Source organism: Vicia villosa, linkage group LG1 (assembly GCF_029867415.1).
Source record: "Vicia villosa cultivar HV-30 ecotype Madison, WI linkage group LG1, Vvil1.0, whole genome shotgun sequence".
Lineage (NCBI taxonomy): Eukaryota > Viridiplantae > Streptophyta > Magnoliopsida > Fabales > Fabaceae > Vicia > Vicia villosa.
In genome coordinates, this window is record NC_081180.1 from 106,474,993 (window position 1) to 106,487,913 (window position 12,921).

The window sequence follows — 12,921 nt, forward strand, 5'->3', positions numbered from 1 at the left end:
TTTAGAGTATATTAAAATGTATGTATGCCATAATGATTGCATATTATACAGGAAAGAGTGTGAAAAATTGAATCAATTCCTAAAAAGTAGTGGTTATGAGGATGACGATGTTAGCAAGAAGCGTCCTATTGCGAAAGTGTTATGTTACCTGCCAATAATTCAAAGGTTCAAGAGACTATTTTCTAATGCGAATTATGAAAGAATATTATATGGCATGCAGATGAAGGAAAATATGATAGAAAATTTCACCTTGTAGCTGATTCTTTGTAATGCAAGAAAATTGATTCGTTGTTATTGGATTTTGGCCATGAACTAAGAAATATTAGGCTTGGAATTTCCACAGATGGAATGAACTCCTTTGATAATCTGAGTACTAATCATACTTTGTGGAATGAACTCCTTTGATAATTTGAGTACTAATCTGAGTACCTATCTCCTTGGTTGTTCATGAAACTAAAATATATGTTGTTATCTTTGAGGATTTCAGGGCCAAAACAACCTGGAAACGACATAGATGTTTATCTAGGTACACTAAATGATGATGTAAATGTTTTCTGAAGGAAGGCATTGTCGCGGGAAAAATCGTTGTCTTTTTTTTGGGATGAGACACCTGATGCCTTCTTTGGGCTCGAGTGCTCAAAAAATGATTTTTCTTTTGTACGGACCAAACTTTTTATTGTTTCCAAAAGAGGAAAAGGAAAAAAGTTGCAATAACCTTAAAAGTGGGGGAGAGATCTTTGGGTAAGAGGGTTGGTTATACGAAGGGAAGGTATTAGCACCCAACGTATCTATAGTACTCTATAGGTTTCTTTGTTTTATTTATTCCATTCTTGTGGAGGTTCTTGTGAAATAGGTGGGACCTAAGGTGTTTGTTTGATTATGCTCGCAAAGATCATCGCGATCCTCTGCATACATATCCCTTAGAGGGAATCAGAGCATCTGTAGCTCGGGGTCTACGGGTGCTAAGGTTTGATTGGTTTTTTTTTGTTTTGTTTTGCTCGCCAAGGATCGACCTTGTGCCTACGTATTCTCAAAGGGATGTTGAGAAAGTCAGAGCAATCGTAGTTCCCACTTATGCTAGTGGAAGCAAAGGAAAATAGACAAATGTCGTCTAAATGCTAGATGTATCTAATCTATATCATCACATACATCTGTTTGATTTTGTTTGAAAATCTTTTCATTATAAGCCCGGGGCCATGCCACTTAGGTTTCTTAGAATGATAAAGATGTTTTTGTTTAACCAGCCTTGTGGCAAAAGTTTCAATGAAGTCAGCCTTGTGACAAAAACTTTGATTAATCAGCCAGCCTTGTGGCAAAAGTTTCAATGAAATCAGCCTTGTGACAAAAACTTTGATTAATCATCCAGTACGGTGGTAAAACAGTTTGATTGATTAGCCAGCCTTGTGGCAAAAAGAAAGTTGGATTGATTAGCCAGCCTTGTGGCAAAAAAGTTTAATTGATTGATTGATTGTTTGTGATGATATAAAAGAGATACTCCTAGCATAGAGATGAAAAATGTCTAATCTCCTAGGGTATTTGATTTGGATATTGGGGATGCTTATAAGAAGCCCGTGGGTCCTTGTACGAAGCCCAAGAGGAGGCTATCCGAGGGTCCTTGCATTGTAAGCCCAAGAGGAAGCTATGGGAGGGACAATCCAGGGTCCTTGCATTGTAAGCCCAAGAGGAGGCTATGGGAGGGTCACTCGTTTGTACAAAGCCCAAGGGGAGGCATGGTATAGTTGGTTTGAGCTCTTAGAGCGATTTCACCGGGAAACCATACTCTATGTCCTAACCTAAACTAGTGGAGATTCTTTGCACGAAGCCCAATAGGAGGCTATGGGGAACCTAGTGTTGTACTAAGTTGAACAAGCACACATATCACACATATGAACAAACATGAACAAGTATTAACAAACATGAACAGGTATGAACAATTATATATATATGACAAAGTGTGTGTATATAATGGAGTTTATGAAGGAAATATACCTGTAAGCATGATCCATTTGTATACACGGGGCTCGGGACTCACACTCGGGGAGAGGTCCACTTGAATTTATTCAAAGCTATGTAAACAGGTATTTACAAAAAGGGCTTGGGACTTATACCTACATGGAGGCCCATGGTATATTTTTGGGAAGATTTAAAGTAAACCTTCATTTTTGGTTTGTTATTCAAAGTTAAAAAACACATTGATTGAGATATGTACAAAAGGCGTACAATGAAATACCTAATTTCATGTACTAGAGTGGGTATGTACAAAAGGGCTTGGGACTTATACCTACGTGGAGGCCCGTGTTTTATTTACAAAACATGGTTGATTGTTTATTTACAGGACGCGAGGTTTCGCTTTTGAAAAAACTGTTTGAAGATTTGTTTGAAAAGTTTATTCTGTTTGAAGAAAAACTGTACAAAAAAGAAAAGAAATGGGACTTACACTCTCTAATATTCGAGAGGCCCCTGTTTTATTTTCATAAAACAGGGTGGATGGTTTGAAAAAGATGTGTGATTTGTTGTTAAAAAAACTGTTTGGAAAAGTATTGTTTTGAAAAAGTTTTCTGTACAAAGAAAAACTGTAAAGGGAAAAAAAGAGTGGGTCTTATACTCTCTAATATTCGAGAGGCCCCACTTCATTTTGAAAATCATTTGATCAATTAAAAAGGTTTAATCAATAGTTTCAAAAAGAAATGGTTTATCGTTTTTGAAAAGAATGATCGTTCGTTTTAAAACGATTTGAATTTGAAAGAAATTAACTTAATTAAGTTTAAAACAAGTTTTAATGCTTAATTAAGACCTAAGTGATTAGGGTTTGATCACAAAATATTTACAAGTGATTAGGTTTGAAAATTAAATGAAGAAACAATATTTAAAGTATTTAAAAAACACTTAAAATGTATCATTTTAAACCTAATTAAAAACACATTAAATAAATCTTTTTTTTGTGATTTTTTTTAATATTGTCAAAATAGGTATATTAAATAAGAGGTGTTTAAAAAATGAAGAAAAAATAAGTTAATTTGATGTATTAAATAATTAAATGAAGTTGTAAAAGAAAATGAAAGAAAATAGTGTTAAAAAAGAGGGTTTGGTCTCACAAGGGTTTGAACCCACGACCTGGAGGTTACCAACCAAAACACTTGCCAACTGAGCTGCGCGCGCAGCTTGTAAATAACACGCTTCCATTTAATTATATTTTAAAACGAACCATTTGAATTTCTGAACAAAAAATGGCGCCAAGAACACATCCCTAACTTGATTTTGAATTTTCTGAAAACTGAGTTGTTTTGATCAATCAAAGGGTCTATCTCACTCGGTTTTTCACGAGGAACATGATGGTGGTCTTATAATTCATTTATTTTTACTCTAAGGGGGTCAATTTTGTGATGAACACGAAGAACCCTAAAACTGAAATTCAATGTGAAATCGTGTATGATCATGATATGATGCAATTGATTGAGGGTTATTATTCAGTGATGGTGCAGAAACAAGATGGTAACTTAGTTTTTCATTTATGATGCATGTATGATAGAGTTTGAAGTTCATGAGCACTTACCTTAAAAATGGCAAAACTGAGAATCGAATTCTGCAAATGAAGAGTTCCAGTTGTTGTTTCTTGATCTGAACACCTTCAGTGGACCTTATGGAACATGTTTGGATGCCTGGAGCAATTTGAAAACCTCTTGATCAATCCATGGTACTCGATCTGCAGTATGGTTCAAGTGAGGATCAAGCTAGCTGATTTTGATGTTTCAGATCATGGATAATGGTTGGAACAGTTCATATGAAGTATATGGAGTGTGTTTGGATGGTTAGATTGGACAGATATGGCCTGGTATGAGAATTGATATGTTAAGGCTCATTTTATGCAAACATGGTGGTTGAAGAGTGATTCTGAGATTTAGGGTGATTTGGGGTGTGTGAGTGGATCAAACACATCATATTTGATGTTTATGAGATGTTAGAACCATCACTTTGGCCATAACTCAAAGGGTTTGGAGGTTGAGTTTTCTACCTCTTTGAAAACTATGAAACTTGCAATTCAAGAAAGAAGAGAGAAAACCTATAATTGTGAGGTTTTGGTGTGAATTGAAGAGTGGAAATGACCTCTATTTATAGGCCAAGAGTTCTGAACTCAGACCTTTGCAAGTTGCTTCAAAGTTTGATGATTTGGCTTAAGGGATAGAAAGGAATCTTTTACATTAATGCAAAATGGTTAAAGTGACCAAACCATGGTTAAAACTCTAAGCTTCTTATCTCTTTCCATTCTGATCTCAAATCAGAAAAATATCATTTAATCATTGCTTCTATGCATCATTACTTGGATCATTTGGCAAATTGGTTCATAACTTTGCAAAAATGGCTTGAAATTTCAAGTGAAAAGTTCACTAATGGCAAAATTCAAAACCATAGCTACACTCCATATTTTTTCATGCTCTTGGACATTTTGGAAAGCTCATGTTACACACTTCAAAACCCTAGTTGAAAGTTTCTTCAAGACCTTTAAGGAAATGGGTGAAAAAGATCCATGAACTTTGGAGAAAATGAAGTTTTAAGTGAAATTTTCAAAAAGTACCAACTTTGAAGCACCATATCTCTTAAATGGTTGATCTTATGGAAAAATTTTATATGTGTCAAAGTTGTTTATTGGATCAAAATCTACAACTTTCATGTTGGGAGTTTTTTTCAGTTTGTAGGTGAAATTTTGAGAAATTCCCTTCCAAAGTTTGGAAAAAACCATTGAAAAACACTTAGAAAATTTTCTAAGTATGAAAGTCAAACTTTTGACTTTTTGATTCTTGATTGATTTTCTTGATTTTCCTTGATCAAATGACTTCTCATATCATATATTGATGATTCAAAACTTCAAAAGTCATGGTTGACCAAAATTCCCCAAAAGTCAATGGTGATCTTATACAGTTGACTTTTTCAGACGAATCGCGTTTCTGGAGATTTCAAGTGAAACAAGCTATCCTCATCAAATGAATAGTATGAATGGATCATATTGAAGAATTTGAGGATATTGAATCATGATTTGAGTTGTGGCACCATGTCCTGATTAAAAAGTCAGTTGTTCAGTGAATTAGGTCAAAAACCCTAATTGTCGACCTGATGAAATTGATGCCTGTAGGTCTTGAATTGAGATGTAATTTACATTGCATATTGTCATAGGGATTATTTGAGGATGATTGAAACCTTTGATTGACTTCCTGGGGATTTTTAGGGTTTCCCAAATGTGATCCCTGATTTTAGTCCCTGATAGTTCAAAAAACCCTGATCTGAGGATTTGTCTGATCAATCTTTGTGTAGGAGATGTTCTGAGCCAATGGATTAGGTCAAAATGATGCACTTGGGGTCTTGAGATCATGTCCCAAGTCATTAGGTCAAATCCTGAGCAAAAGTCAAGAGCATGCTGTCTTCAGTCAAAACCCTAATTCAGTCGATTCAAAGCTGTTGAGTTTGTTGAAGTGAATCTCTGAGGACCAAATGTTGATTGTTGATGAAGATAGTTCTTTTGAGATGAAGGGAGAACAAAACCCTAATTGATTGTTACTTGTACTGATGAGTGATTTTCCTGATTAAATCCTGCTGAGTCACAAGTAACAAACACAAGCTATGCAGTCTGTTAGAGATGCAAATGATGCATATGCAGATGATATGAGGTGGTATCTTAGGTCAAAAATTGGGGTATGACAGATGCCCCTATTTAAGTTTCTTCAACCTGAGACATGAAGATTGAAAATCTTCGTTTTGATAGGGTGGAAGAGACTTAAATATCAGAAGACGCAAATTTTGGACCTAAGATACCAAAATTGCGAATGATGCAAGGATGTCTTTACCGAGGGATATCAAACTGACTCCGCTGGGGAAAAGAGATCGGGAAGGATGCCTCAATCCGTTTTAGGAAGAGAATCCGTTTTATCGGGAAAGCAAGTGTATGCTTTACCTGGGAATGATAGCTTTGTAAGAAAAGCTTACCAATCGACATTACCGACTATCAGCACAGGGATAGACTTGTTTAATAATACGAAGGTGAAAGGTATGAAACTGTATTACCGACTATCAGCATGGTGATAGACTTGACAAGGTAAAAAGAGTTTCAAAGGTTCGGTTAATATTACCGACTATCAGCACGGTGATAGACATGTTAAATAATATAACCAGAACAAAAGGGTTACCGACTACCAGCCTCGTGATAGCGGTTCTGAAGACAAGATCAATTATCAGCCGAGTGATAAAATGATCCTGGAGACTTTGTTAGGGAAATTACTGGTTATTCAGCCTTGTGAACAGTAATAAGACCCTGATTGTCAAGTGGTCTTTATGATTGATTTCCTAGAGAGGAAAAAGATTTTGAAAGAGACATAAGTTGCTCAGATGATGAGGCTATTGCTTATTGTCTGTTTTTCACGACTCTATTTGAAGAATCGGAATTTGAATCTTTGGTAAAGACAAGGTTCTAACCAAGAATGAATTGGAAAGAAATAGTCAAACAAGACTTTGTACCCAATGAGGAATGAACTCAACTGGGGATTTCCTCCTTTGTTTTGAGAGGAGAAACTAAAGCAACCTTCTTCCACGAGGAATGATCTCAGTGGGGAACTGGAGAAAGAAGATGTTCTTTCTGCTTATGGGTGACAACCTACTTGGAGAGATGACACGCCCATACTTGTTTCTTTTCTTCTTTTTTTCTCTTCTTTTTTTCTTTTTTTTCTTTTTTTTTGAGGATAAATATATCCTAAACAAGTGATTTTAAAGCAAACATTGAAAAATGCAAGAATGCATAAATGATGCAAATATGTATGAATGATGAATGTCATGAATGTATCATGCATGCTGACGATACTGACAGACAAAGAAGTATATACTGGAGATGGACCAACGTCGCAATACAACCAGATACTTGGCAAATGTTCTTCAACACGGTGTAGATAACACGGGTGATGAATGGTGTTGTGTAACACCCCATTTCCCCATCGTAAATTTAAATAAATAATCAGAGTGAGTAAAAATTTAATCAAACAAATAATGGGATGCTACATCATCAACTTTTCACAAACGTATGCTCAGATGTTTAAATAAAGATACATAACACATTAGCACGGATGAACCGACATCAAAATTATATTATTGTTCAACTTCACTTTATTAACACAACGGAAATAACTAATGCATAGTAATTATCGTCTTTAAAAAGGACGGAAAGTACCAACAGTTTCAACACAATCAAGGAGTTCATAATCATCTCAAAAACTTCCCAAAAACGAATCATAATAAAAGAATTGCAAAAACAAGCGTTCATCCCCGAGTGTTACATATCAGAGCAGAACCCGACTCGAACTACGCAATACTAGGCATCGCTCCATACCTCAGCTACTCGATTCCTTGTCATCTGCGCGTTACCCACGTAGAGGTAACATTCAAACAGAAGGCGTGAGAAATCACAATCAATAATCAAAGGTAAATACTACAAGGTAGGATATCAACACATAATATATTCTACATAATCTCAATCATATGTATCAATTACACTCTTGCACCCAACACACCAATCAATCCCAACTCAATAATTATAATTCAACAAATATACACATGACTTGTTATGTAATTAAACTCGTCTATGCAACTATATGCATATGCATATGTGGTACCATATCATCAAAAATTGGTTCACTTGGGAACCGGGTTCACCCTGCTCGAACCCCGAATCCACCCTGCTCGGATTCGTGACAAGTCACCAATTCACCCTGCTCGGATTGCAACTCGCCTCTTTCACAAACAACAACGACATCATGAATGCATGTCAAAACACATCAATGCAACAACAACATAAGATTTAAAATCTTCTCCCGACAATAAACAACATGCATTGACCCACGATAATTGTTCACCCTACTCGAACTATTATCCAACAACACAACAACAACTTTAATATCATTCAACATCACATACTCACCATCGGTCAACCACCATAATATACTTATAAAATCAACAAGTATTCAATTAGAAAGCATAATAATCATGCACAACATCAACATTTTTCTATACATATTCATCTCTCGTCAAAATTAATAAAATCAATCAAAATTAATTTTAATCCTTTAAATCATTCCAAGCAACCCTTAACGCTGTCCAAGAGTAGCCAACAGTCTCAAAAATTCAAAAGAATCAAAAATAACATTTTTATGAATTCAAAACATCTCAACAGAATATTTTCATTAATTTATTCTATATTATTAACTCATAAAAAAGTTATAACAATATATAATTATAACTCAACAGAGTTCCCGAAGAGCTCTAAACAATTCTAGAATAATTCCTACAACTCTAAAATACTTCTAAAGTGCTCAAAATTACTCTACTGACAACTCTTGCATATAAAAATAACTCCTATGAGCTTAATTGGCTAATGGTCTGACTCAAGTAATAATAAAACAACTCTAAAGGGTCAAATACCTTTAATTTTCCTACTCGTCAGATTTAACTCTAAACAACTCGAAAATATATCTAACAACTCTAAACATATAAAATCAAGTAAAACCCAAACTCAAAATCCCAACTACAAATACAATAATACTCAGTAGATCCAAAAAGACTTAATTTATAATTTTCAAATAACGGTGATAACAGTTCCATCTATTAATATAGGATCTCAAGGAAAAGCAACAAGTTTTAATAAGAGAACCAAGTTCATTAAAAAGTGTTATTTCATAATAATTTATATGTAAACGTTTATTTTATGAAAATTGTAAGCCATAAATATCGCAATCTCGTAGCAGCTACAAGTCAATAAACAAAAGAAGTAAAATCAATTCCATGCCAAGCCTTTGTACTGATTATTATACTTAATTCATGGATATTTCATAGTAACTAAACTTTTTAATATAGGCACAGTACATCAGAGTCAGATAATAATATGCAATTTTAGTAGAACTTTTAGACCGAACATGCAGCCATATGAAATTCAAAAAAACTAATACCTGCATACCAATTCAAATAAAAATACAGTTCACTCATCTACCCCTTTGAATTCGACCTCAACTGAAACAAGTTAAATATAATTAATCTCTACGACTCAGTTTCCCTTCATCAAATTAAACCACATTTAAACTAATAAAATTCAAAAATTAAAGGTAAAAGCTTTTATGTACAAGGAGTCATATATTTTCTCATCAAGAATAAACCATCGATTGGTGAACATAATACAACACAATTTAACAAAATAATATACCAATCATCAATTCACAGATTTCAACATAAAATTCATCACATGACAGTAATTCAATCATCAATTAAAGAATTCAAATCAATTAACCAAATTTCTATTGGAGGTTAAGAACTCCTCTACCCTACCCGACATGCATGAGCCCTTTTATTAAAAGCTATTCTCCCCCTTACCTCGAAATCGTTCGTTGAGTTTTCTTGCCGTTGAAATTCCACCTCACTCAGCTTTCTCTCTTTCCCAAATTCTACGTTCTTCTTTTCTCTTCTCCAACCTTTTATGTTTCTTTCTTCTGACAGCACTAAAAACCTAATTCTATTTTTCCCATTCTCTTATAATAACTCTATTATTCTATTTTTCTAATAAACCAGTTGGACCTAATACCTACACCCCACTTTTACTTCATGACACCATAGAATAAGCCAATTTTATATCTAGTCTTATTTCTAATATTATTTTCTACCACTTACTCAACTAAATTAATCCGATTAATTCAACATGCCAACTTAAATAAATATTTCAAACAAATCCCAAAAATAATTCAAAAGTATTTAATTAAATAAAATAAGTAAATATCGGGGCGTTACAACTCTCCCCCACTTAGAATATTTTCGTCCTCGAAAATTTCAGGTTCGGATATTCATTCCACACTCCAACTAACAATCTTTCAAGAAGATAATATTATCACTACAAGGGTGGCTAATAATGAAATGCATACCTCGAATCAATCATCCCTCTTGGTTGGTCTGCGAACCAGTCAAAGCAAAGACTTTTCCTCCAAACTTAGCCTTCTTAGATTTTTGACAATTAGTGCTAATATGGCCTTCCTCCCCACAGTTGTAGCAAGTCACGATATTACTTTTACAGTCAGCCAGGAGATGTCCCGTTTTTCCACACTTGTAACATTTCTTTTCAACACTAGGACACTCATTGGCACGATGACCAATCACACCACACCTGTAGCATTGGACCGAGGTAGGAGCTCCTCCCCCACTTGGCTTCTTTGCATCAACTGCGTTATTCTTTCCCTTATCAGTTGGGGTGTTGTAAGGCTTCCCACGGTTCTGATGTTGCTTACCTCTTCTCTCACTTATGATCTTGTAGTGAGCCTTACTATCCTCCTCATAAATCCGGCAACTATCAACCAAATCAACAAAGATACGGATCTTCTGATATCCAACAGCTTTCTTGATCTCTGAGCGCAACCCATTCTCAAACTTGATGCACTTTGAAAATTCAGCACCTGCTCCTTCATAGTACGGGTAGAACTTAGCCAACTCAGTGAACTTTGCAGCATACTCTGTCACTGACATATTCCCCTGTTTTAGCTCAAGGAACTCAATTTCCTTCTTACCCCGAACATCTTCAGGATAATACTTCCTCAGAAACTCTCTGCGGAAAACAATCCAAGTGATCTCTTCACCAGCAACTTCCAATCTCTGACGAGTCTCTAACCACCAGTCATCAGCTTCGACTGCCAGCATATGAGTTCCATACCGAACCTTTTGCGCCTGAGTGCAGTCCATCACACGGAATATCCTCTCAATCTCCTTCAACCACTCCAATGCACCATCAGGGTCATGCTTGCCTTTGAAGACCGGCGGATTCTCTCTCTGGAAGGTTGCTAAACTGCGAGATCCTGCATTCTCATCAGCATTTGGCTGATTTGCCAAAGCCTGCGCCATAGCCTCCAAAGCAGCAGCAATTGCAGCATCGTTTCTACCAGCCATCTCAACTAAGCACTACAACATAAACAACAGTCAGATAAAAGTAATTAACAATACTCGATTGTTAACTAACTACGACTCGACAACTGGCCGGACGGACCGACCTGGTTGATGCGTGCAGCGGATATCGGGGTGTTACATTAAAAAGGCGCCTTTTAATGTAACACCCTGGATTTCCGCTTACCCCGCGGGGCTTTCGGCCTACCAAGCATGTCACCAGCTTAATCAATAATCCCCCCTAGGTCCGCTTATCGGCTGCCTAGGAAATATTGTTTTTGCCTCCCGCAGGAATCGAACCATGTACCTAGGGGTTAAGTACATATTCATAGCAATTCCTGCTACCAGGGTAAGCGGAAATCCAGGGTGTTACATGTTGCGTGTTTTAAACTTCCCTGGGGAAGATAAGCATTTTTACTGGGATGGAAGAGCTTCTTCACTGGAGATGGAAAATCTTCGTCACTGGGGATAAAAGACCTTCTTTACTGGGGATAAAAGACCTTCTTCACTGGGGATAGAAGAGCTTTTCCTATCATAATCTTTGATTCATCCTATGGAGATAGCTGTTGATGTTCCTTCGGTTGTTCACAACTCAAAGGAAAATTTCGCTTTTATTTTGAAAAAAGAAAAGTGAAGTAAATTCATTTAAAACTTTTTTTCCTCTTTTTTTCCAAAAGTGAATAACACAATTAAAGCGTCATTTTGCAAGCTAAAAGAAATTAGAGATTGCAAACAAATGGGCACAAGGCTCAAATTTATTTAATAGGATGGAAATCAGCTAAAGGCATGATTCCATAGAGTATTTACAAAAGTTGGAAATGGTAATTATGCGGAAAAGGCTACATTGAAAGCAATAACCACTATTCCCCCTAACAACTTTGAGTCCCAACTGTGTTTGTCGCTTCAGATTGGCGATGATTTGATTGAAGATCCTTTGATGAGGTACAGACTCTTCAGGTGACGAAGTACGGACTAATGCAGTTACTTTGTCATAAATCCCTAATTTTTGCCTAGATTGCCCTTTCAGGTTTTCAATCTACCAGGATGAATTTTTTTTGTTTATTGTCTCTAATTTTTGCCTGGACCGCCCTTTAGGGTTTTCAGTCCACCGAGACGCTCATTTTTGCCTAAGTCGCCCTTTGCGGGTTTTCAACTTACCGAGCTGTTCTTTTGTATATTTTAGACAAAGTATTTCTTGACTGCATCAGCATTCACAGGATATGGGAGTTCATCACCATCCATGGTTGCAAGAGTCATGGCGCCGCCAGAAAATGTTCTTTTGACAACATACGGGCCTTCGTAATTAGGAGACCATTTGCCCCTAGAATCTGGTTGAAAAGACAATATCTTTTTAAGCACGAGGTCGCCTTCTCGAAATTCACGAGGTCGAACCTTTTTGTTGAAAGCTTGTTTCATCCTTGCTTGGTATAACTGTCCATGGCATAGAGCAGTCATACGTTTTTCTTCGATTAAGTTCAACTGATCGTATCTGTTTTGACACCATTCAGCCTCTGATAACTTAGTTTCCATGAGGACTCTCATTGATGGTATTTCAACTTCTACGGGGAGCACAGCTTCCATGCCGTATACTAGAGAAAAGGGAGTTGCCCCTGTTGAAGTACGCACTGAAGTACGGTACCCATGTAAAGCAAATGGCAGCATTTCATGCCAGTCTTTGTAAGTGACGACCATTTTCTGGACGATCTTCTTAATGTTCTTGTTAGCAGCTTCAACGGCGCCATTCATTTTTGGTCTGTAAGGAGAAGAGTTGTGATGCTCAATCTTGAATTCCTCACATAATTCTTTCATCATTTTGTTATTCAAGTTTGAACCATTGTCAGTAATGATCTTGCTGGGAATACCATATCGGCAAATGATGTTATTCTTGATAAACCTCACAACCACTTGTCTTGTAACATTGGCATAAGATGCTGCTTCGACCCATTTGGTGAAGTAATCAATTGCTACCAAGATGAA

The 12,921-nt window shown here is 36.3% G+C and overlaps 1 protein-coding gene across 1 annotated transcript; it reads right to left on the reverse strand.

Moving 5' to 3' along the window:
* Window positions 1-9,948: 9,948 nt before the first annotated feature.
* LOC131650885 (uncharacterized) lies at window positions 9,949-10,950 on the reverse strand. Its single transcript, XM_058920592.1, has one exon. The coding sequence runs from the start codon at window positions 10,948-10,950 to the stop codon at window positions 9,949-9,951; it is 1,002 nt and encodes a 333-aa protein (XP_058776575.1).
* Window positions 10,951-12,921: the final 1,971 nt, after the last annotated feature.

Bases quoted from the DNA above. Each gene is read 5' to 3' on its own strand.
- LOC131650885 (XM_058920592.1), bottom strand. From the start codon at position 10,950: ATGGCTGGTAGAAACGATGCTGCAATTGCTGCTGCTTTGGAGGCTATG.